This window comes from Varroa destructor, unplaced genomic scaffold (assembly GCF_002443255.2).
Source record: "Varroa destructor unplaced genomic scaffold, Vdes_3.0 BEIS01000002.1, whole genome shotgun sequence".
In the NCBI taxonomy this organism is placed as follows: Eukaryota; Metazoa; Arthropoda; class Arachnida; order Mesostigmata; family Varroidae; genus Varroa; species Varroa destructor.
The window spans coordinates 36,437,167-36,463,682 of NW_019211455.1; the positions used below are offsets into that span (position 1 = coordinate 36,437,167).

The 26,516-nt window shown below is 37.1% G+C and overlaps 3 protein-coding genes across 10 annotated transcripts; 2 read left to right on the forward strand and 1 right to left on the reverse strand.

Annotated features, from left to right (window-relative positions):
• Positions 1 to 132: 132 nt before the first annotated feature.
• Positions 133 to 8,498, forward strand: Vps52 (vacuolar protein sorting 52). 3 transcript variants are annotated; one of them, XM_086978689.1, is made up of 6 exons: positions 133 to 267; positions 2,371 to 2,625; positions 3,650 to 3,934; positions 4,240 to 5,425; positions 6,439 to 6,534; positions 8,002 to 8,498. In XM_086978689.1, the coding sequence occupies exons 2-6, from the start codon at positions 2,371 to 2,373 to the stop codon at positions 8,298 to 8,300; spliced, it is 2,121 nt and encodes a 706-aa protein (XP_086834815.1). In that variant the 5' UTR covers positions 133 to 267; the 3' UTR covers positions 8,301 to 8,498. The 3 variants fall into 3 exon arrangements, with proteins under 3 accessions (XP_086834815.1, XP_022648123.1, XP_086834816.1); XM_086978690.1 differs by lacking the exon at positions 133 to 267 and adding an exon at positions 399 to 626; XM_022792388.2 differs by lacking the exon at positions 6,439 to 6,534.
• A 1,344-nt stretch (positions 8,499 to 9,842) lies between these two features.
• On the reverse strand, positions 9,843 to 16,657 carry LOC111244875 (peroxiredoxin-1-like). 2 transcript variants are annotated; one of them, XM_086978695.1, is made up of 5 exons: positions 16,504 to 16,657; positions 11,465 to 11,663; positions 11,268 to 11,349; positions 10,508 to 10,858; positions 9,843 to 10,085 (listed from the first exon to the last, which is right to left on the reverse strand). In XM_086978695.1, exons 2-5 carry the CDS (start codon positions 11,651 to 11,653, stop codon positions 10,000 to 10,002), a joined length of 708 nt encoding a protein of 235 aa, XP_086834821.1. In that variant the 5' UTR covers positions 11,654 to 11,663; positions 16,504 to 16,657; the 3' UTR covers positions 9,843 to 9,999. The 2 variants fall into 2 exon arrangements, with proteins under 2 accessions (XP_086834821.1, XP_022648127.1); XM_022792392.2 differs by having other exon boundaries at positions 10,628 to 10,858; positions 16,504 to 16,654.
• Positions 16,658 to 16,793: 136 nt separating this feature from the next.
• LOC111244872 (uncharacterized) lies at positions 16,794 to 25,887 on the forward strand. 5 transcript variants are annotated; one of them, XM_022792384.2, is made up of 3 exons: positions 16,794 to 17,007; positions 22,382 to 22,679; positions 23,687 to 25,887. In XM_022792384.2, the coding sequence occupies exons 2-3, from the start codon at positions 22,382 to 22,384 to the stop codon at positions 25,426 to 25,428; spliced, it is 2,040 nt and encodes a 679-aa protein (XP_022648119.1). In that variant the 5' UTR covers positions 16,794 to 17,007; the 3' UTR covers positions 25,429 to 25,887. The 5 variants fall into 5 exon arrangements, with proteins under 5 accessions (XP_022648119.1, XP_086834820.1, XP_086834817.1 ...); XM_086978694.1 differs by lacking the exon at positions 16,794 to 17,007 and adding an exon at positions 17,077 to 17,225; XM_086978691.1 differs by lacking the exon at positions 16,794 to 17,007 and adding an exon at positions 17,423 to 17,506.
• Positions 25,888 to 26,516: the final 629 nt, after the last annotated feature.

The following is a 26,516-nucleotide window of genomic DNA, read 5'->3' on the forward strand; positions in this document are numbered from 1 at the left end:
TTTTTTTATTAATGATACATTTTATTGTAGTTTCTCTGACGCTATATAGAATAATTCCTACTATTATAAGGAAGGTAATAATGAAAACTTCCAGTTGCAAAATATAGGGGTCAGATAATTTTAATAAATAGTTGACATTTTGTTTTGATGATGACATCTATCTTTGCTGAAAACACAGCTCAGCTGAGAGCTATTTAGTACTGACAGATTTGAGAATATTTAGTAGTAATTTTGTGAAATTTAAGAACTGAAGAGGATTTTTATAAGGTTTGTTTACACAAATACAAGACTCTCTAATGATATAAACTTTTTTCAATCATATTGTTTAACATGAGCAAATCAATATATAACTCTATGGTAGCCTACAACAATATGTTAATTATAACTTTCTATGCTACTAAATGACAATTGAAGTGTACTTATGTATAGCTTCATTAACCTAACGGAAATGTACATATAATTTACTTAATCGGATATTCTTTCACAAAAAATCGAATACTTTTATATAGAACATGTATTTTTGTGAGGCTGTATCAATGTGTGTGAGATAGGTTTATGATCAACCGGGCCCTATTAAATTGCTGGTCAGCTGGCAACCCAGGTATATCAGCTAATGATGCATTTATGTGAGTAAATTTAGAGTGAAACACATTACGATAAAAATATATCGAACGTTCTGCTCTGTTCAAACAAAGAAATGCGCTTGCTTGCGGAACGGGATGTATTCCTACACACCTAGTCAATAATCAAGATCCTGCTACCTTAAGGAAACTCTAAAACGACCGTTTCAACATCTGGGATTAGGTGCTCGTAGATAACACAAGCTTAATACGTTTCTGTAATAGGCGTCGCACATGAATACTTTTCTGCTACGTGAACAGACGAAATAAAGTTAAACATAGCGAGACACAGAAAAGCGATTTTCCCGACGATTCCCGCAAGCGCATCCATATTAACATTGTTTTTTCAAATAAAATAACTGTTTTGTTACGACTGGCGAACATAGCTTGCTCAATTTATATGTTTAAAAGAAGATATTGGGATCGTGCCTGGGTCAACTTCAACACACTATATTTACATTAGAATAAAAGAAAAACAGTTTCAGTTCGATTTTTGAGTGGCCGAAATGTCTGCGCGGTCTGTTCTAAAACGTTCCATCCAAAAGTGATTTTCGAAGGTCTGGCTTAAATACAGTGGCTGTTAAAAGATAATCATTTATTTTTTCTTTTCAGAAATGAGGGCAAATGTAACTGGTACGATTAATTCAGAATTTAGGTTGCACTAACGTTGCCGGATGAACTATGATAATAACGGCTACGTTGTTAGGACTTTTTTTTATATAATGGGTTCGAGTATATATTTATTTCGAACAATAGTTCATATTTTTTTTAAAGTAATATTCCTTATATCCAGTTATTTCAATTTTTTTGTTCGTAAGTCTTGTTACGCTTCAACAGCGATCTAATGCTACCTTATTATTTGTTGCTTACTTAGGCTCTGTTTTAAATGTATATTTTTAGATTTACCGGTTTTTCATTTATGAGATGTACTAACTAAAAACGGCTACTGACGCATAGTCCAAAGAATTCGAAGCCTAGTTTGCGGTCAGTTTTAAATCACGGTCAACAGAATTTTGCAACGTTTAATTAATAATTGCAACGTAATTGTTGACTCTATTTAATAGAAGGTCGATTCTTGGTCGAACAGCTAGAGCAATACCAATGATCTAGCAACCACATTATTCTTATTATTAAATAGAAAAGGCTCAAGTGGCATCCGGAACACGTCTCATGGGTGAATATTTCAACATAATTATAAAAAGTAATTTTGTGACAAGCACAGAAATGTCAACATCATCAAGATTAATTGGACACCCTGTAGGCTATCCCAACCGGTGATATTTAAGTTACCTCAGTTTTAAGAGATCTGCTCAAACTCTTTTAACTGGATGGGTATGTTTTTATGTTAGAAGCCACGCTTGTTAGGTCAGTTTTCTGAACTGAACGTTTGACCGGCGATCCGCCTTCCATATATGAATAAGCCAAGAATAGCATTGTAAAATAATGGTAAATGATGCCGAATATCATGTAAAGTCCAATTATATTTACATAATTTTTCTACAATTATTTTTTCTAGGCAAAGGATATAATAAATTTTATTTTCTTCATTTGTAACCTAAAATTTGCACGAATTTTGATGAACTTGTAAAACCTCGTGCGTTATCGAGCTTGCAGCTAATATTTCGAGTAAACTGAGATACTTTTAACAAACTATAAGTTTTTAGCAATCACGTCCTTCAACATTAATAGCTAGAAATAAGCAGTTGTTCTCATCTAAATTGTGATAATAATTTTATTGGTGTGACAACAGATGGCGGATCCCCTAGCTGGTGTGGACGATCATATCCAGGAGAATCTTTGCCATGATGTGATCAAGGAAGCTCTGGAGTCAGGCCGCGACCTCAGAGAATACTCTCGAAGTGTTGAACAGCAACTTAAGGGCAGCGAGGATGAGGCGATTAGAGATTATATGCACAATTGTCGAGACATTGCAGCACTTCACGGAGAGATTGCTTCATGTGACGCCATCTTGCAACGCATGGAAAGCATCTTACGTGGGTTTCAGGTAAACGACAGATCTTAGTGAGTATATGTGGTATATACAAAATGTCGATTTCTAAAGCTGTCTTTCTTTTCTTGGTTATTGCCGTATTTTTACGATAGATGCCAAGTAAACTAAAGTACATTTGCTTATTATATCATTACGAAAGTGCATCGTTCGAAATGTTTCAGAACCTTTAGTAGCAAGTACAGAACGACAAACATCCTGTAAAAATTCCGATTTTTTTATTTAGCGTAATAATGGATAATTGTTTTGACAATCATCACTGAGTTTATGTAGTTGTCGAGAGTTTATTGAGTCGTACCCGAATGGGCCGAACTAATGCAATGCTGTACGCTGATAATCAAAATAGGTTAACACATAAAAGCACTCAAAGACATGAATTATTTCTTTATAAAGTGAGGATAGGCTTTTAGCAACCTTTTGTATAATAAAGAAGTATAGGTAAAACTCTTTTTAACTTATACAAGTATCTAAAAGCCTTGTTAAGCCTAAACTTTTGTACTATTCTCAGGTATAGTGGCTTCACTTATATAAATGCCCTCGAGAGAAGGTACGGTTGGAATTAGTCAATGGCTGACGCATAGATGGAGTATTTTCCGTGACAACATTTTTTTATATGTACAAGTCATTTGAATTATGATGTCAATCTGCTGTAGAACAGAGTTAACGCATGATATAATATTGTCATCCAGATTGCCATATTTACTTGAGGAATCTTCTGGATAGTGTTGTAAACGTTACTACACTTATATTGAGCTTGATTTGATAAATTTGCTGCTTCATATAATTGTGGGTGTTAGATGAAATTCAGTACATGATGAAGCTTATCTAATCGGATATTAATTAAAACACAGATGCAGTAGGCCTAACAGTTAATCACAAATACGGTAAACAGTATGCATATCTCAAATAAGTCCTTACTAAAAATTCGGCGTCCTTGGTTATTGTAGGTTTCACTTTTTATGTTAAAAAAGATCGGATCTTTTGTTCATTATTATGAACAGGCTACTACTTAACTTTTCAGAACGATCTTGGCTCTATATCATCAGAAATTCAGAGCCTTCAACGTCAATCTGTCGCGATGAACCTCCAGCTAAAGAATCGACAGGCGGTACGGGGAGAACTTAGTCAGTTCGTGGACGATTTTATCGTACCTGAGGCAACGATAAACGTCATTCTCGATTGCCCCGTTATAGATGAGGATTTCCTTACCCAGCTTGCCTTACTCGACCAGAAGATTTCATTCGTAAAGGTGCAGAGCTTCAAGGAGGCTTCGTCTTGTCAGGATGTAAAAGATATCCTCGATAAGGTAACTCTTGATATATCGATATTACTGATATGGGAAAAATCTATGCAATTGAAAATATCATAAAACGACACAGTGTGCAGTTAGAAGCTGGATTACATTCTATTAAAGGCGGTTATAAAGCTTTAAAAGACATTGTGTTGTATTTGAATACAAAATCAAATGACTTTAAAAAAATAGCTTCATACATAGATGGATTTTCATATTGTTTCGGGCAAAAGGTGTGACTTTAAAAATTTCTGAAAAAAGATACCAATAAACGCATATATAACTAAAAGTAATAGGGAGTTGTTTTCTGCTTATTTCAGCTCAAAGTTCATGCCGTGACAAAGATCCGGGAATGGCTGTTACAAAAAGTGTTTTCGTTTCGTAAGGCGAATGCTAACTTCCAGTTGGCGCAAAACACCATGTTAAAGCACAGGCTCTTTTTCCAGTTCTTGGCAACTCATGAGCGGGAAGTTGCGAAAGAAATACGTGAAGAGTACGTTGACACCATTAGTAAGGTGTATTTATCGTATTTCAAGGCATATCAAACTCGGTTAATGAAATTACAGTTCGAAGATGTGCCAGATAAAGATGATCTGATGGGCGTCGATGACACTCCAAAATGGGGTTTATTCAATAAGCCCTCACTTAAGAACCGATCGACGATCTTCACGCTCGGTAGTCGCAACGCCGTCCTGGGGGCAGATTTAGAAGCACCTGTAATTGTACCGCATGCTTCAGCAAAGAGTGAAAAACATTATCCATTTGAGCAGCTTTTTCGGTCAACGCAGTATGCTTTATGTGATAACGCTGCGCGAGAATATCTGTTTGTTTCGGAATTCTTTTTGCTAACAAAGCAGGGAGCCGTCGATATGTTCGACAATATCCTTGAAAAAAGCATGTCATTATTTGCAAAGCATACAGAAAGCTTCGTGGCGGAGTGTTTCGACTCGATTGCCCTTTTTCTTTGCATTCATATCATCCGTAAACTTAAAGTTGTCATGCATTCTCGAAACGTTCCTGTTATGGATCGTTATTGGGATTTACTGGTAAAAATAATTTTTCCCCGATTTGAAACAATTTTACGAATGAATATAGCATCGATTCGAGACTGCGATCCTTCAAAGTTAGGCAGCATAGACAATAGGCCACATTATATTACGCGACGCTATGCCGAGTTCTCCGCTGCGATTGTCTCAATAAATGAAAACCATCCAGACGAGCGAGTTACTCAGCTTCTTGGCCAGCTTCAAATCGAGGTAGAGAATTTTGTCTTGCGTATGGCAGCTGAGTTCAACGGCAGAAAAGATCAACTAATTTTTCTCATCAACAATTATGATATGATGCTTGGCGTACTTCAACAAAGAACGCACGAAGATTCAAAAGAGACAACAAACTTTAGGACACTACTAACGGCACGTCAAAGCGAATACGTCGAGCAGATATTGACCGTACATTTTGGAGGAATGATGACATTCATTAAAGAATCCGAGTACTACGTTGAAAAGGGTATGTTGTTAAACACCTTCACCTGCAAATTTAACGTGAAGAAACCATTAACATTATATATTATTACGTTCGTAAAGTTCTTATTTATTAATTATTATAGATTGCAGCGTATAAAGTGACTTGCAAGATTCATGAAGAACCTTTTATTTGACTTTTAGTGAGTCGTTTAACTGTCTCGCTGGACTGAAGTCAAAATTTTAAAAGGCATAGAGACTATTTAACTCTTAAGCTTAGATAATTCTGTACTCTTGTTATATATATATATATATACAATCCTGCAGGAAGTGCTTGAATGTCTGTCTCGCTTTTTCTCTATTCTGCTTTTATACAAACGCAACCTCTTTTGGAGTTAGATGCATTGCTCTCGTTCGTCAGAGAATATCGTAAGGCCTTTTTTAAATTGATTTGCCTCTAGTTGTTGAAGCAAATGGATACTGCCTTTGACAAAGTTTTGTGCACTGGTGGGGATGTTATACTTTCGGATAGGGAGAACTGTAAACATTGGCATTTGCAAACCTCGTTTAGAATCTCATTGATGTAATCAGTATCTCTTGCGTTTAATTTGGAGCGTTTATAGGAGTTAGTGGTCAGCTAAAGTAACCCGGATGAGCTTTACCATGACACGGGTCTTACAATTATTTATATTCACTGAGGCATCGAAGAGATAATTTGATTAAATAATAATAATAATAGTGATAAATAATAATTAAATTTTAACTGCAATCGTTTTATCCGTCGTATTGTTTATGAATTTTATATATGAACATTTTAGATAATAACGCCTTTGTTATACATTTTCCAAGTGGAAACCTTGTCAATTGCTAGCTTTTGCTATAATCATCTTTATCATCATGTGTATTATTTGCCATTATTTCTGTTCATTACTTCTGTTAAATTGAAACATAAGTGATAGTTCCTTTTTCATTATTTTCCGTTTCTATTTACGTGTCTATTATATATATATAACTAATATACGATACGCAAATGTTCTTTTCCCCTCTTCTTTCTATAAGCCCGTTGTAATTTTATAGTGGACAGCATATTATGGCGGATTCAGATTTCAAAAAGGGAGGCTTTTTTCGACACGTACCCTACTTTTTTCGTCAAAGGTATCGAAACAGCCTGGAATATACGTGCTTTGTAGGATAAGGACTGCTTAAAGATGTTTGCTAAAATCAAAAATGCGATCTTAGAGCTGATGGTGTAGCTTGCTCCGGCTGGCCAACCGAACATCTTGTCACTTGACTGAGAAAATAGGTTACGAACGCCAGCAATTTGAAAATATGAACGTTTTATCATAAATTGAATGTCTGACCGTTCTGTGAGTTGGATAAAGCGAATAAGGAAATAGGTCTTTCATTAATTGTCTATACTTCGTCTACCTCCTTGCAACACACAGCTACAATTACAGGTGTATGCACAAAGTTATTATGGGTGATGAGAAGTATGTCTCTACGTCGGTATAAAGCGTAGAAAGAAATGGATAGAAATGTAAATTTAGCAAAGCCTCGAGTTAAGCCAAATCGAAGGAAGGCCATGATTTGCGTTTTGTAAAGCTGGAAAGGTTCTATGTGCTAGGAGATGATTCAGGAGAACAAGATGATCAACAAGAATGTGTATATAACCCAGTTACGTCGAATAAACAAAAAAAACAATAAACAAACAGATCCAACAGAAAAAAACCCGATAGGCGACGCAAAGCCATTCTTCGCCAGGACAGTGTTAGGCCTCACATGGTTAAATGTTCCCGAGTTTTATGTTCACGCTTTACGCGTTAAACCTTATTTCAGACAGCTGGGTTTTAGTACAAATCGAGGCGTATTTACGTCTAATTTTAAACCTAGTCCACCCTTTGTTTCCCTTTGACCCCTTTGTCCACCCCTTTGAGTTTCATGGACGAGCAGGTTATCACTGCGCCATCATAGGAACAAAGCCTTACATAACAAAGAGCGTAAAGCCGCTTTACAAAAGCTTGAGTGGGACGTTTGTTTCCACCCATCAGATCTTCCAGACCTCGTACCTGCAGGCTACCTTTCGATCCCAAGGAAATTAACGGTAAACAGCAAAGAGGAGTCTCAAGCCCTGAGTGGGCGACTTCAACACCAGCCCCAAATATTTCTGGCGAGAAGAATAAATTATTCGGCATATTGAAGAAGATCATAAAGAGTAATAGTGAATACGTGATACATAGAGTAGATGTGTTGTTCTATAGAAACAGTAAAATAAGGCTGGTTAGTAGTGTTGGATCACTACAATCTGGCCATTTTTCGTGCTTAGCCTTTGTTTTGGAAAACGCATTTTATGTAAACGTTCCTGTAAGGTCATCCAGGTAAGCGTAATCGTCGCGTAAATGAGTGCAAATCACCATATACCAATTGTGTCTATGTACATATAAGCGTGTGTATGCGTGCGTGCAAACATTACCCCGTTTGAATGGAAGCTGATTTTTTTTGTGGTTTTGATTGTCCCTTTTTACTTCTTGACGGTAAATTTGTCGCTTTTGAGCAGCACTTTTTTGTTAGGCAAGAATACGGTTGCTGCTTATGCTGTAACCTAATGTGTATAATAATTTGCAGGTCAAATCAATGAACTCGAGAAGGAATCACATAAAGTAGCTACGCTCGTACGGAATTTCAACTCTGGTTGGAAGAAGGCTATAGACGACATGAATGGTGATATCATGAAGACATTTACAAATTTCAAATGTGGCACAAGTATTCTACAAGAGGCCCTTAAACAGCTATTGCAGTACTATCACCGTTTTAATAAAGTAATTTCGCAGCCACCCTTGTGCTCTCTACCAGTTCGCTCCGAGCTCATAAACATTCACCACCTTATGGTCGATATAAAAAAATACAATAAAGCGACGTTTTAACTGCCAACAATTAGCGATAACATATAGACAAGTAGATATTATTATTAATGACATAATGAGTCTGTATTTTACATAAACCTCAATTATATGAAACCGCTGACGAATGACGATAATTTACGATTGCGAACGCTGTTAGTTGCTTACAAAATCTATAATATATTTATTAATAAATCATGCATTTATTACTATTTGCGACAATAGGTGTTATGTTTTGTTGAAATCTCCGCTTAATACCAACCGTTCAGGTGTGGCACGTGTGTCAGGTTAGGCTTCTCTCTTTACTTGCATTATAGAATAAAAAATATTGTTGTACGACGTCTGTATATTAAGACAGTACAAAAAATTACAACTCAAAATGTTTTTGACTAAACTCGGATTAATATTTAAATGTCAGCTCCTGCTAAAAAATGACCATTGCAACACGCTATATGTTTCTATAAATACAACTGAACCGAGATTTATTCAAGTTACCTAAATCTATAGTATAACTAACTTCAACTTTCGCTACGCACAGGTGCTTTGCCGGAATAAAAGGGCACTAATACGATTAAATTACATCCGTAACCTGAAATTAATTGCCCTTACTGAAGATTTTGTATGCTAATGTCGTTGGTGAGGACAAGCTAAGCTACTTCAAAACACCGTGCTCACCATTCTAGTTGTACGCTTTACAAAGAGCAAAAGCACCTAATACAATACAACAAAATCTGGAAAAACAATAATATTCAATAAATAACAACAAATTCTGGATCCTATTCAAAAGTTCCCACATTAATTTTAACATGTATACCTTTGTAACTAGAAATAAGACTCAATTTTACTAGGGGGCTGATTTAGGTAATATTACATTGTTTCAGCGGGTCGTTGCTTTCAATGCCAGTCATTCATCACTTAACAAAATTTTAAATTTATGCAAACCAGAAATCATAATATGATTCTCACGACTAAGGCATTATCTTTATGTACTTGTGTTACGCTTAATTCTTAATTAATCCTAGGAGAAAAGCGTAAAAACACTAATGAACCCCAGTGATAATATACACGAAAGTTCTATTAAACCTAAGCAGCAACGTATTTTGCATGGAATTAATATTTCAGTTTTCTAAAAATAGATATTGCCATCGTCACCTGTTTTATCCGTACATGTGTTCAGGGGGTTCAGATCCGTTCGATAATTTTGCTATATATATATATATATATATATATATATATATATATATATATCGAAATAACGAAATTTATCGGCAATATTTTTAATTTTGATATTTGTTAAAAAGATTAAGCCTGCAAATGTACGTGGAGCATTCGATGAGAGTATTTGCTCATTAAAATCAAGCAGAAACTATTTCAATAGAATATTACTAGCGCCTCCAAAAATCACGGTATTTAGAAATGTTCTTTTGTAGTGCAATATATGACGGCCTACGTCTAGGAAGCGAAATCACAGAAGGAAAAGAGAAAATATTTTGATCGGTAAATACGGGGAGAACGTCCCCTATCATTGAGGAGCGATGCGGTAAAAAAGCATTTGTCCGTAAAACATTCTATAAGATTCCTTGGTTGCTTTATTGAAATCTTTTGTGATATTATAATAAATGGATAAATCAAGTGCACATTCAATCATTATAGGTTGGTAGTATATGCTCGATCTACATAGAACAAGAACCTGGTAAAGCGAACCAATTTTTCTGTTTGTGTTTTAAGCCTGACTGGCAAAGTAAGCCTTACTGCCTTCGGTATCTGGCTTCATCGTTGCAGATCCTGGTCTCCAGTTGGCAGGACACACTGAAACAAAATATACACAGGTCAGCGATTTTGTTAAATGTACTTGCCTCCTTAAGGTTTCTTTTGAATTGATAAAGCACCTAACATTATTAGCTCGTTAAGTTATTTTTATCCAGCTTTTTGCAACTAATGTCTCATCAATATTTGGTCAATTCTTACGACAACTCTTCATTGACCAGAACACGACTAAGTCTGTTATAAAATTATGCTAGACCAGCTGAAGAGTTCGTCTTCAGATAAGGCCATCATGCTGTTGCCACGTTTCCCCTATTTGGTTTTATTAATATTCTAGCTTCGTCAGTTCAGAGGTCATGCACCATGGACGTTTTGTCATTACTGAAGGACACGTTATGGTGGGTTGATCGGGAAGGGAGAGGGGAGGATTCATACTCGAGGTATTTTGGAGTCGGGGTGGTGCTGACCGAGGGTTTGTGGACTGTGAGGTCTCTTCAGAGCTGATTGCCGACGGGCACTGTCATCATAGGTATCATCGGCTATCATCTCCTTATCTGGTTGTTGTCGAATCTTATCGTGGGCCTTACCCTCTCCATGCTTATCGGTGAGCTGGAAAGCTTGAACCAGCCGCAGTACTTCCTCAACGGCGCGGCCCACCGGGAGATCGTTCACGGTGATTTGACGCAATATTCCTTTCCCGTCTATGATGTACAATCCACGGAACGTAATGCCATCGTTGTCTTTGAGAACATCGTATGCTTTCGCAATCTCCATGCTTTTATCGGCCAGTAGCGGAATGTTCATGCTACCTAAACCGCCTGCGAAATGTATTTGAAACATGGAATTAGCGTAGTTTACGTCACGTGACTGTCAGATACTATTTATAGTACATGGAAAAAGTGTCACAAAATTAAATGAATAATCGAACGGTCGCTGAATACTAGAATAAGCTGAAAATTAGCTACCATCTCAAATTAATGAGGTAGCGTAACTTCGCACAGATGTAGTAAAACACATAAGGTAGCGTAACCTAGCACAAATATAGTAAAACCAGAGACAAATGCTTACGCTAGATGGCTCTAAGTAACATGTAATGAAGCAGAAATGCCTAGCTGACTTAATACAACCATTAAGAATTGGGCTTCCGGCGAACCACTTGATCAATTCGCCATAAAATATGATTTAAAATAATATTACAGCACATTCCGCTAATAATAATAATTTTACCTTCATTGCGAGGAGTGTTGATCCACGCCAGGTGAGAGAAGTGCGAATCAGTGGAGCAACCTATCACCTGGCAGTCGATTTCCTGAAAATTGTTGGAAGATAGTGTGCACTTATAAACCTAATGTCTCTACAATTTTTTTCATTTGTGCCACTCTACTACGATATGCGTCAGAATGATGGCACAAAAAGTCAAATACCTCGAAGCGTGCTGCAGCTTCAGAGAAAGCAACTATTTCGGTTGGGCAAACGAAAGTGAAGTCCAGTGGGTAGAAGAACAACACCACGTATTTTCCTACATAGTCAGAGAGTTGAATTGTTTTAAATTTTCCGTCGACGACTGCGACGCCCTTAAAGTCAGGAGCGGGATGAGCGATTTTCGGCGCCATCTCTATATATCTGTAAACGGATGCGTATAACGATAAAAAGATTTTAATATCTTTAATTAACAAAATTCTGTATGCGCAGTATTTTGTGACACAGCTCTGAGGATGACTAAACTATGTAACACATTTATAGTATCCAACTCCAATCAAAAATTGTGCAGAATCTACAGCTATTAGTCATTCAAATAAGGCCACCAGAAATTTGATTGAAGATGGTCCCTCGTCTGCTTTTTAATATTAACACTCGACGACACTGTCGCTACGAAAGCATTTTCGATCTGCAAACCACCTGCTAAGGCTTGTATTCGTTCTTCCACATCTGGCTATGATCACTGCTGCAATTTGTTTGGGCATGCTTCGTATGCATTGTCGCATTATCTCCGTCACGCATGGGTTTTGAGCCCACAGTAGTAGTACTATAAACTGCTGAATCTCACACGTTATTGATAAAATCCAAGTCGAGCGCATTTTCAAATTATGGCAGAACCTCAGTTTCATTAGCGATAAGCAGCTCAGAGACCCTTTGACATATGGAAAGGTATGTCTCATACAAAACCTTATTCGGTAACCATCCTCGTATCTAGGACAGCATTTTTCTTACTTACATCACTGTATAATCATTTGACTAAATGCACGGCTTCTGCACCACGAACGGAAATCGCACCACTATTTGACTTGGATGTTTGTTCTGCAGGGATTGTACGAGATTTGCCTAAACATTTAAAGACTTGTTACTAACCAAAATCTTAAAATGCGATTCATCTAACAGAGCCAGAAGGAATTGTTTTGGGCATTCTAAACAATTGCAAAGTTTTTCGCCTGGTCACAATAGCTAAAAAGACTCAGTTCGATACATACAACGTCTTTATGGAAGCATCTTTATGGATAACAGTGACTCCCGAGCTTTGCAACCCTCTGATACGTTTCACTAAACTAACCGAGTTAGCAATTTGTCTTTGCGATTGCTTTTCTGGTACGATTCTATCCGTTGCTTTTCGTGAGATCTTTGTGATATGTATAGTCGCTATTGTCCGAAGGTCATTGAACTGCAATTCAAAATTCTTTGTAGCCACGACAACGCGGCTGTCATCGAACAGATAAGAGTAGCAATAGTCGCTGCGCTACGTCTCGAATCACCTAAGATCCTCCATGAACTGAGGAGATCAAATCGATATCTGAACTGTACTTAATAGCTTGAAAATTCTTACATATGATGGTAAATAGTCATTTCACCGCACTTCTAAGTGCCTTCTCTTTCGCAACAAATTGAAAATACTTCTCTACGGACAATGTCGTGATACGTTCCGTCATTAGGAAGCAATGCAGTTTCACACAGAAAAACCACACGCAGACATCCTACAAAGTACAGCTGAGGAGATACCTTTTTATTAAAGGTAGAAATTTTGTAGAATTTTATTAATTCTACAAAATTTCTACGTAGCTTGCTTGATAGGTTCATAATTGTAGCTACTAGGTAACATACTGGACGGCACCTGCACTGGCCATGATGGATCATCATGAGTTTGTAACAGTCTCTTTTTAGTCGAGAAAACCAAGAAACGCTACGAGATATTTTATCAGCATATATAATTTATAGATTATTAATAATTATTTGACACTTATTCTTACTCATCCTTAAGATACGCTTACGGTTTATTCTGACTCTGTTCGCATCACTTCCGTTCATTTATTTTAAAGTGAGTTTTTCTCAAGGCTAGAGTCATCAATACCCAGATCTGAACCGCGAACAAACAGGCACTTCACATGTCCAAAGCAGAAACCTGTTTTTTTAAACAGGGTCGCCAAACTCTAGAATTATATTAACATGTGAGAGACAAGATGTTTCTATACCCCATGCAAACATGTAAATGGTTATCAATACTGATCTATGACTCATTCAGATAAAAACTACACTGTAACCGCAAGCGCTTTTACAGACTCAACCACAAACACGGGAGAATCAGTTGGTGTCATTAGAATGATTGTCAAACATGACCGTATTCCAGGCAGTGCCTCATGGGAATACAACATTACGTACAGCTTCCGCTAATCACTGGTGCCACTGATAGCCATCACCATAATGCGAATGCTAGCACTAATCCAGTAAGAAGAACGATTTATATCGTGTTTAGAATAGTGTACTCAAAACAATAAGCATTAGCAAGACATTTGATTGACATTTGAGTCCAATTTTAGAATAGTGTACTCAAAACAATAAGCATTAGCAAGACATTTGATTGACATTTGAGTCCAATTTTTGCAAACAAATAAGAAATTGCCTCGATATCGTAGTGTCGAGTATCGATAATAATGGTTAATGTTCTTTGATACATTTTTTATAGTATTCTACCTAAACAACTTCCCCTACGTAACATTTCTGCGCCCTAGTGTAGCACACATATTGGCTTCGTCACTCTTTCGACCGCTGAGACATCAAAGTCACGGCTCAGAGCCTTCGATATATATTCCGATAACATGGATTCATTTACCGATGGACTTTCGAAATGATGGCTTTGCTTTCTAGCAGTTGAAGCGCTCTTTAGAGGCGAGTTGTAATTGCAAGTTTCATTCAGTTATTATCATCTTTAGTCTCCCTAATAAACAATTGCCTTAATGATGCAACAATTAAATATTTGTGAAGAATTATTTTATTGTTTTTTTAAGCAACTTTGCACAAATATAGTAAACTTAACAAATAAAACCAACTTTAGTGTTCAACAACCAACCTATATTTATCCCTTTATCCCTATCATTTCCAGCATCCCAAAGGAACTAAATGTAAAATGTTACGCTTAGTTTCTACATATGTCATTGCGCCAGTTGTGTGCTCAAGACTTACTCACAGCTCGACGGTAAACTCGAGGTAGTCATTGGGAAACTCTCGTAAAGAGATAGCCAATGACCTAAATATAGACAAGACATCGATCATTATCGACCTGCGCTATTTTCTACCACTAATTGACTAATTAATGATCCTAAAGTGTCGCTCTTAAACGGTAAAGACAGTTAAACAGCGAGGACAAAATTTATGAATTTCTTTAGCCGTCGGAACAGTCAAAAACATACACGTCACCCAAAAGCCATCGCCCGCTGTAAAAATACTAACCACTCATTTTTGTGACGGGTTGTGTGAGCAGCAAGCTTATAACGCAATGTATATTAAAACCACAAGTACAAAAAGTAAGGTAATCTGACTAAATTTTCAACGTTGTACGATAATGATTAATTTTTATAATGGAGTAATAAGGGAGACAGTTAACTATAATAAGCGGTAAATTAGTTAAGAACAGTGCTTCGCAATCCCTATTTGGAGAGTTTCATCGTATGAAAGGTAGCCACAGATTTTTTTTATTGAAAATATTGTTGATGATGATGATGATCACCCCGCTAAATTAGTGGTGATACAATATGAAGAATTAGTGGACAAGTCTATCATTTTTCGGGTACAACCGCTTAACTTTCTTCTTCAGCAGTTCGTGTTATCTTTCGGATACTCTTGTAGCTCAAATTATCCGAATTCACTACAAGCATACTAATAAAACCAAACGAACAAATTGTGCCACAATTCTGTATACATTTTTTGAGCCGAGTAACGAGCTCATCGATAGCATAAAATCAAAACGAAACTGGCGCGGGTTTTGCGCGACAAAAGCCCATATCGACGCCAAAAATTTCTTCACATGGCCTATTATTGGTAATAAGAAAAAACATCCCCCACATGCAGGGGCAATTTGTCATCAATTATCGGGACAATTTTTCGTTTTGAACGGTTGACTTCGTTTAGCAGAAACATGTTTGAGAGCCTCTGAGGAGGTCTGACTTATCATTACCTCCTACGCTAATTTCTCAGCGACGACAAGAAGCTTACCTAAGATAATATTCAATAAATGTTTTAACAAAATGACAAAGAAACAAACACGAATCTGTGAACTGAATTTTGTCATCGTAAGTCGGAAGATATTCTGTGAAAATTTGTTTAATACGATATGTTCATTGATTAGAGTTCTACTAGATCGCAGAATGGTCTAGACTATGATATAAGAACGGAGTATCAACTTCTAAGTTGTATAGATGCCATTAGAAACACACTAAACCACCAATTCAAAGCACGTGTTTATGATCTATTATCATATACATTGATTAGATTTAGCTGAATGTGCAACTGCGGCTCTATGTAGCTGCTAACTGGTTTTCAAACGATAGTGTCGACTTCGTCATGCTTCGTCAACTAGCAACGCCATAATGACGGTGACAAGCAATAAATTAATTCAGAAGCCATTAGAAACACACTAAATCACCGAATTCAGAGCACGTGTTTATGATCTGTTATCCTATACATTGATTAGATTTAGCTAAATGCGCAACTGCGGCTCTGCGGATCTCTGTAGCTCCTAAGTGGTTTTCAAACGATAGTGTTGACTCCGTCATGCTTCGTCAACTCGCAACGCCACAATGACCGACAACAATGACGGCGACAAGCGATAAATTAATTCATTGGTTTCCCCGTTAACTTTTGCATCTTTGCTACTTTGTCTCATCTACCATTTAAGGAAATTATTTACCCTAAGATCATGTGTTTCTGTAGGTAGGTAGAGGGGATTGTTTTGGCAGTTCAGCAGATTTTCCATTTTATGTCACTGTAAATCCATTAAATGTTAGTTTCCGCGGCTTGGTTTGCTAAGAGGATATTGCAGACAGCAAGCTAATCTTCGTATCACCTGCTTAGATTTACTTTAACAGCTGAGAAAAACATTGGAGTCACGGAAAGCTCTAACCAAAAACGAGTATCTTAGAGTCGTTCGACTGTGTGGTTTACCTGCCGTAAAATCATAAAAATGAAGAATAATACGTACCTAGTGAAAAATTTCCGGTTTGCAAGGAGGGATTTCCTTAACGCCGTCTGCCTTCGATGCGTACTAGCCGGCAATTAAATGATGTGCCAGCCGAGTTGCGTCAAGGTTACGAGCCGTCAGTCCCAACGCATGCGTTGAGGGAAGCGGCGAGGATATGCTGGAATGAATTAAGCTTAACAAATGTTTGAAAGTAATGTTAACTATAAGCTAAATATCTGAGCCACGAGATATTTTCCTTGGAGTGACATCCTGCAAAAAAATTATGGTCATTTATCGTTAATATCTTTTGAAAAATCCAGTGCTTGAGCTTGACCGCGAAACTTTAAAAATGGCGGGATTGGCAGAGGCGTGGAAAGAAAGAATACGAGTGAAAACTCTCGTAACTCTATATAATTTTTTAAACTCAAAGTTTCGTTGAAATTCTTAAATAATTTATTAAGATCTAAACATCACTCTTGATTAGAAAAGTTCCACGGTAGCAGGAATTTGATTCCTCACTCTAAGGTAAGCGCCATTTGGTACAAATTTTCGTTATCATTTCAAAAGAGGGATATTGATACACGTAATTTCTAACCGGTTAACCATAAATTATGAATATTAAACGAGAAAAATGTACTGTGGTTAAAACTCGGCAAGATGTGTGTACATAGACAAAACTTTGTAATTATACGTGACCTTCTTCAAAAAGTAGTTGGTATGCCAGGAGCCTTTAGTGAATTCTGGCAAGTAACTTCTATACGGACTTTGGCCTTAACGTAAAAGCCATCATAGTTGAGTGCGCACTGGAGTGAAATCGGCTACGTAAAGGCATCTCGAATACACCTATTAGATCCAATAAAGAGAGCTATTCCTTAGATGAAACTGAATATCACTTAATATAGCACAGTGTAATAATCCTTTAAACTTGCATTTTTTGTGGTTAAATATTTGGAGTATGTTCCATGTGAAACTACAGTACGCTGCCTTTAGCCTTGGTGCCCAATTCGTATCACGAATGTACAACGTTAGTCAGTTTTTTTTTATTATTTTGCCTAAGCTGAGTCAATCAATGAGTGCGAATGTAGGCTATCGAATCAGCCAATCAGCTTTAAAAGTGGTTCACAGTACTGCACCAAGAGTGATTTGCATCATGTGTGCGGTGTCTGTATTATGAATGGATACAGATACCACAGTAAGACAGTATATAGGAAATGTAAATCGTTCCGAAAAATTAAATTTATAATTTTTTGTATCAATAAATTATTGTGCAACATCTACGTGTCGTCATCGCGATTTATGAGACCAACTTTTTCTGGTCTCTTATTTGGACTAGGAGATAGGTTGTTTAGGCCTTCGGCTCAAGTAAGCAGTACTAGGACAGTAAGTAATACTAGGACATTATAATGAAATGCATATAACGCTGCTACATGGCTATGATTGACAATAATTATTGTACATATACCGAGAACCGACTGTGGGCTATCTTCTAGGTTTAGGTACATTGGGCTGGTGTTGTATAGTGTCAATCATTTGCAGATGTTTGTGCTGTTGCCCGATCTTTACACTTTTTCTCTAGCTTTTATATTGTTTTATTTAATTAGTGGTGGCCATCTGTAGTTAGGTATGCCGACTGAGAACTATGAAGTGCTGAATATGTTTGCTATTCTTCGGCACATCAGAGCTTGATGTTGTAACTTTCACTCCTCACGAAATATGTTATTCAGATTCCTCAGCAACTTCTTCAAGAAGAAGTACTTTACTTGGTGAAGCAATTTGCTGAAATGCCGAATTACAATACGTAATGAATCTATACACTAAATAAATAACCAATATTATTAAAACTTTTTTAGTCGATAAAACGTATCATTTTGAGAGAACAAGCAACGTTTTCAACGGAATATCTTAAAGTACAGTGCTCCATTTAGTATGAGCACTTATATACATTTTACGAAATATTTTTTCTGGCTTAAAAGAGATGTAGATAATAACTCCTACTCTTAACATGTTTTCAACATGGTTTCGTGGTTTGCTCTTTGTTTCGCTTTTCTGTGCTGTAGCCGCTAATTTCCCAGTAGCGTTGCTTCTATTGCAATTCTTTGGGCCCTCATGTGTGCCATCAAGCATTTCGGTTTGTGCCGTATTGTCATGCCGTGTGCTCGTTGAGTTGCTGGCCGCTTGTGCTCCTTGTGCTTCCTCACTTTCGTCCTCAGTATTGAATTGTTCCTCTTGGCTGATCGAAGATGTGCCCTGCTGCCTGGCTTAGGCTGGATTTTCGGCCAGTGCAGCAGCTTTCTTCCTTTTCAGCACTATATTTTTCAAATAATTCCTGTTTCATTTGTTATCTCTAGCTTTATTCTGTCCTTTCCAGGACGTCACCCAGCTGGGCAAACTGAAACCGAAAATAGTTCAGAGTTACAACCCTAAAAAAAGGTCGTTCTGCAGTTTTTTAGCTATTTGTCATAGTGTCACATTAGATTAAATGTTTAATGTCTGCAAAGCTGCCTGGAAGTGTCGTCGTGCAGCAACGGGCCTTAAGGATTCCTTGGCCAGTTTGCATATTTCGGATTTTAATGTACTCACTCAATGTTTCAACTGCAAATAACAGGTTGAACAGTACGAGTAAATGACACTGAGTTATTTTTTTAAGCGAAAACAACGGAAAAAGTCAAATTAGCATTTCTCCCTAATTGGTATGAATACTAGCGTAATTACTAGCCTATTTTATAATAGGTTTTCGGTAATACTATGAGTCCTGCAGAGTGCCAATAATGGAAACTATTACTAGCCTGTTGGCAGGTAATAGTTTATACTAACAAAAGGATATGCCCGCAGAATCGAACTGATACATGTGCAGTCTAGGCCCGTTTTTGATGTGTTGTCGAAACCACTTTATGAGGTCTAATTGGATAGGAGATATGGCAAATTCAGTTTGATTTATTTTCCTTTTACAAAATATTGTACTATCATATACTCAAAGATTTCAATTTGTTCAAATTCAAATTACCTTCACCATGAGCATCGGTGAATTGAAATGCCTGCACCAGAATAGTCTCCTCTATAGATCTTTCGACAGGTAAATCATTAATTGCTTTCTGGCGCAACCTTTGTCTTTGGTCGATGATGAAAAGACCCCGAAATGCGATACTGTCGTCATCTTTGAATGTACCGTATTTATGTGCGATGTCTTTAGTAATATCTGCTACTAGTGGGATGTCAATGGCTGCCAGTCTGCCTTAAACAAGCTTTGCTTTCTTAAAATTGGGCCGTAGCCTTCAATACCAAAACACTAGCACAGTGATCTATATAATTATTTTAGTAATCTCGTTTGTTCGGAATAAAGCCTACCGTTACCATATAACTTTAGCAAGCGTTCTTGTTATTTATAGCTCTTTCTTCAAAATATGATTGGGGATACGATAAACAGAAATTAGTCTTTATCAACATTAGAATTTTGTCAGGATGAAGCGCCCGTTGAAATCCTCTAAAATAGCATCATTATTTGCTCATCGTTTAAATGTAAAAATATACGTTAGAACTGTATATGCAGTTTCTCTTCAAGAGTTTCCCTAAAGCAAATCAACAAACAAATGTTCAAAAACATAGATAAAGATTTAGAGAAAGAGTAGAAAAAAAATTGATCCAACATGGGTCTCGAAGACGTACATTTGGGTGATCCTCGTTTACCGCAGGAGAGACAAAGAGAGTACTTTATATTTTTCAGAAGCCGCCTTATAATTGAGATAGCGATGCAAAACGGAGCTATTTTATTTAATTATGATAGCCTTTAAAAGTATCCAAAATTTCTTTCTTAGCCGTTATGTGCTTTTTTCATACTTTAGTACAGATCTCCAAGAAGAGATTTTCTATGACATAATAATCTAATCACAGGTTTATATCACTACTGCTCTTTAATAACAAAATTACTTTTAGGAACTTCGGTCGCTGTAATGAGCTCTAAAATCTAACTTAAGGATTTCACCCTATTTTTTAGCTAGTCTTTCTTAGTATCACTCTTAGGTTTATAGATATAAACCTAAGAGTGATACTAAGAAATCTAAATAGATATTTAGATTAGCTTGCATCAGTGTTACACTTAAGCTAGAGTGCTTAACAATTCGACCTGCTATACATTTATATTGCGGTTAAGTTTAGTGCAGGGATATCAATCAAATGTCTATGCATGGTCTGTACTGTAGAATCCTTCAATAGTTTCTATGTATATAAATGCTGTCCTTTGCTTGTTGTAGTTAAGTCACGAGCATTAAAGTTAAATTCTGAAATGGCCATCCTCTTTTTGAGTGTGTTCGTAAAAGCTAGATGGCAAAACTGAGAGCCACACGAGTAAACAATAACCTCACACTCAATCTCTCATCAGCTACTTCGGAAAAGGCCAAAACCTCAGTAGTGTACACACAAGGGTAAAGTCTAATGGATAGAAAAACAGCATCACATACTTCCCTCTGTAGTCTGCCAGTTGAATCGTTTTGAATTCCCCTTCAACTACGGCTATCGCTTTGAATTGCGGCGCTGGAAATGCTATCCGGGGCGCTAAATATTGTGAAGGGCTGATACAGATTATACACAGAAAGAAAATTTGAGATATTAGTGGTTAAGTTGATTTCTCTTTTACTGCTGTTTGCAATAGTAAAAAATGCAATAAATGTGCTACAAACTGAATGGTTGACAGACTCTAGTTTATGAGAAATAAGCGTTATAATGCCTATAAATTAATGCTTCTTTTACAATAGCGGGAAAATCGATTCTATATAAATAGATATATGGTTTTACAAGAAAGCGTGTACCTATAGGTAGATAACTAGCACAAGTCTGAACCGGCGCCACACGAGAAAAAACTTATTCTGCGCAAAGTTCCTCCTGTTGAAAAGGGAGTAGCCAGCAGTGCTCGTCTTCATTGTATTCTTCCACCACTTTTGAAATGCAAGCCGTCGTGAGTTTTTGTAGGTGTTTCTTTCTGATGTGTTTACTCTTTTCTTTGTGAACTACCGCTGATACCTCTGAATTCTGTACAGTGATTTTGATCAGATGAGGGTGATACTTTTTGGTGGACGTATTCTCTAAAAGCGCACCTTGGCTCTGAGCACGTTCCTGTACCGGGGGCTTTACGGGTGAACTGAGCTAATCTAGTTTGTTTGGGAGCACTTTGTATGCTTTTAACGAGATCTGATACTTCAATATTTGATAGTTCTGTAGAAGGCATTTGAGTCAAATGATTTAACCGCCTTCTTCTAGGGAGTGGCTGTAAACATTCGGTCTCATGCTGTGTCTGAGAGGATGAACTCATTCGATGTTTAGATTACATGTCGACTCCTTGACTATCATGCACAGGAAACAGTTGAGGGTGGGCCAAATTAATGAAGAAATTCAACGATGATGACCTTCTGCATTGTTATTATGTATAATACGCCAGGAATCACTTCTCTTAACTGTGATTACCATTAGAAGCACTTTGAACTTCCAAATGCTAGAGTAATGTATATATTTTAGCAACGATTATTTAACTAAATACGTGTCTACTGCATTTTGTTTATGATAGAAATCAATTTGAGGCAACCTAATGGTTTCTGGGTAGTCAAAAGTGGACTACATTGCATATTGATCCTGCTTGCCCTTTAGCCCTGCCTTCACTTTTGGTTTTTCCCTAAACACCTCTGCATTAATGAATATTCAGTCACTCATTCGCATACTGTGATCTATGTACTGGTATAAAGCATGTAGTCAAACACATGACGGGTAACATAGCTTTTGTGCATCCTACTTTGTGGTTTCTCTTTTTGTTTATTTTAAATAACATTGTGACAAATTGATTTAGTTCAACAAAAATATCCTAGGATTTATTTCAAACATTATTTTACAGTAGAAATATCTTTTTTTGTTACAGATGTTTCACGGTTCTGGTGGATCTTCGGCGGGAAATAGCCGGAGTCTTGTAGATGATTTTTTGGCGCTGCAAGAACGTTGTATGACGCTTGAAAAAATCAATGTCGAGATACTAGATTCACTAGCATCGGGAATCCAGGCAATATCGACAATTATCGTTAACAGCGTTAAGTCCACGGACGACCTAATTGAACAAACTGACGGTATCGATATGCTTCGGGAACTTATAAAATGTTCATTGGCGGCTTTCGGAGTTGTCAACGGAGCAACGGTTCAGACAAGGATGCTTGCAATTAAAGGCAAGTTAAAATGTCATGTTAACTAAATGTAATAAACGCCATTGTTTAATCTAGCTACAATAACTATTTTTCATCCGGCTATAATGACTATTAATGCTCTGAGTTACAGTTTCCTTCTACCATGGGTTTTGTCTGATGGCCCCCAAAATAATTTGGTATACTTACAGTGCTCTTTGCATGAGGCTTTCTACAGGTACCTACAATAGAAATCAGTAGATTTAGTAGATCAAAAGTTAGTATTATCAAGCGACCAGGTTGTTCGGGACGCTTGGGTCATAGCTGAATTCTATATATAAGTGTCCTCTATGTCGAGTTTTGCCTCCGGTATCGCCATCAGGCATTCTATCCTATGCCGACACGTGTGTCCGTAAGATTATACAGACAAATACTATATGGCCTAACCAAGTGAAAGTAGCCAGCAGAAAGCATGTTCGAGTAAGTAAACTAGCTCAGACAGTTCGTCAACAGAGCTCTTCCCCGTGATAAGGCACTGTAACGTATTTGCCTGCTAAGCATAGAGGCACGTGAGGTAACTTGGACACTCTACGCCTCGAGCTGAGGACCAGCTTCCTGATCCAGAGCTTATTAACGACAGTAAAACCCAACAGATTAACTGATGAAGGTGTTCGGTCGTCTCATCGAACGATACGGCAACCGCGTGGTTTCCGATCGTACCGATTATTTGTACAACGAATATCTACTATTAGTCTATTTTTTTTAATTTTCTAAAGAAATTTTCCTTTAGGTGTGTCTGCTCTAAATAGTACTTCCTCATCAGCTTAAGGACATTATATATATATATCTATATAAATCCTAGATCCATGCATGTGCATCAGGATGATCACATGCATGGATCATCATGCATATGATCAGGAGCTCGTAAGCAAAAAATCTGTGTACGTTTTTCTCTATCTCGTATTTTCGAAAATACTGAAAAATACGCAAATGCTTATCTAGATATCTTATTAAGATTCTAATAATTTTTTTTTGTTTTAACTCCGCTTCAGGTTTTATTCGACTGCTCCAGACTACATCGACCCTATACAATGAAATTCAGCAAAACGGCACGTCCAGTTGCCTTGAAAAGTTAAATCAAAGTATTATGGAGGGAATTCTTGGGCTTAGAAAGCTAATTGAGGGATCATTCTCGGGCGTGGACCCCGACTTGTTTAGTGATATCTGCGACCTACTTATTAAACTATGCAAAAGCGAGGCTCGCAGTGGCATGAAACGACACGTTGGTCTTATAAAGATCTACAATCAGATGCTTTTATTTGTCAAACATCTGCCGCCATTAAGTAAGTCTAGCCAGGCTGAGTTGATGTGCAGTCATCTCGTCAAGTATGTGGCAGATATCTTGGACGCTTCGGTAGAATGCAGTTCGGTTCCACCTAAAGCAATTAGTTTCTATGTTAAGAAATTGATACAAATAGCGAATTTTATGAACCACAAGGCGGAGGACGATTCTATAGTAGATTTGGCATCAAAATTGCGACTTACGCAAATATCAGATCACCCGCTGGCTAAAGAATTAGCTGAAGTCGATATATGGTTAATCGCTAGAAAAAATTTTCACATCCAACATGCATCCACTCTAGGTAGCATATTACTAGCCTGCGATATACTCGAGAACGATGGGGAACTCTCATTTGATCGCATACAAGAGCTACTGAGGTTACTTCTGAATTCAACTCACTTAATAACCAAGCATATGTTCCTCTTTCTGAGTAATAGAAATGTATTTGATCACGCAGTAAACGCCTTCTGCTTTGGAGTTTTGCGGTTAGACTATTTCCAGATAGAAGACGATGTTCTCGAAGCTGCTATGGGAGAAGATTTCTGTAAGCAGTTATTTACTAGGGACGTTCTCAGGGTGCTTTCTGTTATGCGGCCGGACACGTTCAGTATATACGGGCCTATTTTTCAGGAACCCGAGCTTTTGGATATGACTGACTTATCTAATGATAATCGACAAAAATGTGATCATGTTCGGGCTTTTCTCAGTCAATGCACTACAGGGGCTATAATCCGCAAAACAGATTCATCTGAGTGTGCGCGACTGCTCGTATCCATTTACCCTTGCAATACAGCATCGGCTCTTCTTTTCTCGTTTGTTTCAGCCAATCTTGCGCCTCATCTTGAAGCGCTGAGTACTGCAGAGCTAACAGCTGTTCTTAACCATTACTCTACTATCCTGGAAGGAAATATCAACAATGATTGTTTAATAATTGCTATTTGCATTGTTTTCTCTTATCTTCCAAGAAAATCGTTTAAGGACATTGAGGATACTCGGTTGCGGTCGGCTCTCAGAGGGGTCGGCGAAAGAGTACTCAAGTCGGGCCTGAAAATAGGCAAATTATTTGGCCTAGCTGGTTTCTTTAGTTTTTTTAGAGATGTCGACGATTTACGTCTTGTGGTTCAACCCACAAAGCAAATAACAGACGAACTGGTCAAGCTGTTTCAAGGGAATCTACGACAAGATGAGTGGGCCGAAATACTCAGTATCATTGAGGAGGGATATGTGAACAGAATAGAGCCTCTACAAAATGAATACTTCAAATATGAAAGAAAGGGCATCGAAATAAAGAATTCTGACGTTAAGAGCGCTGGACCTGAGTTGCAAAACACATCTTCCGTGAGAGAACTTTGTAGGGTAGTTTACGGCATAGAAAAAAGGAGTAATCTCAACCAGGAAGATCGTGTTCTCATTGAAATTTGCTTGGATAAACTCAACGGACTGCTCAATTAAGAAGTTACCACATATTATTATTTCTTTATTTTTAGAAGCTTCATTGAAAATCTAAACGGTTGTTGATGTTAGTTACGCTATTTTTTAGTTGTTTAGATTCAGATTGGTATCTATAGATATATGTATATATGGTACCTAGGTAAGTTTAATGGAAACAAAAACACATGCAAGTAATATGTACTGTGATGCAGCATACGGCATGTAGAAACAGCACAGACTCTGATATGGCGATGGGTTTGATTATTGTGTTGCAGTTTTTATCTAGACTTTGCTACAAAGGACTCATATAGCTGTGCATAATCGCTCATTATAGTGGTATAATATAGGCATATATATATGTTCACCAGAAGATTCAGGACGAAATGACCGATGCCAAATAGCGGATATGATATATCTTCATTTTCAATTGATGCGTGAATTATGATATTAACAAATAGACATAAATTTGTGATGCCAGTACATGGTTGCTAGTTTTCATTTATCGGTAACTAGCGAGTCTTACATGAGCAGATGCCAGATCCTGCCTAGTGCAGTCTTAGTAATTAACAAAAAGCCGAGCGAAACAGAAAACTTCAAAACATCGTTAAGAAGAGGAAATCTTTTTATAGAACTATTTCTCTATAATTTTTTTGCAACATAGTAAGTTAAATTGATTTGACGAATTAACAATTATTGTATACTGTGATCTAGATCTACTGTTGGTGCTATCTGCTACTTGAAACTTTTCGAGTAAAGTGGTTTTAAACAAAGTAAAGCAAATCGCGGGAACTGCTAAATATAGAGTCATATTAAAATGCATGTTAGCTAAAAGATTTCTTATCCTAATTTGATGATTATAAATCTGGTATTCAATATTTTAATGAGTTAATGAAATAGTCATGGTTTGGATGTTTCAATGAGTCAATTATAAATACACATACTTTGTTCAACATGCCCAAGACATATTAAATCGCTTTGGAAACTCTTTCAGTAATATTTTAAGGTACTGCAGCTTACCCGATTTCAAGCCATCAATTTGGCGAAGTGCTAAAATCTGGTATGTGGGTCATAGAAATTTTGTGTTCTTTAATCTTCAAGCTACAAGAGTT

What these genes read in the sequence shown, in the direction of transcription:
- LOC111244872 (XM_086978691.1), top strand. Translation starts at nt 17,438, where the DNA reads ATGTTCCATGTGAAACTACAGTACGCTGCCTTTAGCCTTGGTGCCCAA. An exon ending in TCGTATCACGAATGTACAAC is followed by an intron (nt 17,507 to 22,381) that starts GTTAGTCAGTTT and finishes TTTTTGTTACAG; the next exon opens with ATGTTTCACGGTTCTGGTGG. An exon ending in AAGGATGCTTGCAATTAAAG is followed by an intron (nt 22,680 to 23,686) that starts GCAAGTTAAAAT and finishes ACTCCGCTTCAG; the next exon opens with GTTTTATTCGACTGCTCCAG.
- LOC111244875 (XM_086978695.1), bottom strand. Translation starts at nt 11,653, where the DNA reads ATGGCGCCGAAAATCGCTCATCCCGCTCCTGACTTTAAGGGCGTCGCA. An exon ending in AAGCTGCAGCACGCTTCGAG is followed by an intron (nt 11,350 to 11,464) that starts GTATTTGACTTT and finishes AACAATTTTCAG; the next exon opens with GAAATCGACTGCCAGGTGAT. An exon ending in CAACACTCCTCGCAATGAAG is followed by an intron (nt 10,859 to 11,267) that starts GTAAAATTATTA and finishes TACATTTCGCAG; the next exon opens with GCGGTTTAGGTAGCATGAAC.
- Vps52 (XM_086978689.1), top strand. Translation starts at nt 2,371, where the DNA reads ATGGCGGATCCCCTAGCTGGTGTGGACGATCATATCCAGGAGAATCTT. An exon ending in GCATCTTACGTGGGTTTCAG is followed by an intron (nt 2,626 to 3,649) that starts GTAAACGACAGA and finishes TTAACTTTTCAG; the next exon opens with AACGATCTTGGCTCTATATC. An exon ending in TAAAAGATATCCTCGATAAG is followed by an intron (nt 3,935 to 4,239) that starts GTAACTCTTGAT and finishes TGCTTATTTCAG; the next exon opens with CTCAAAGTTCATGCCGTGAC.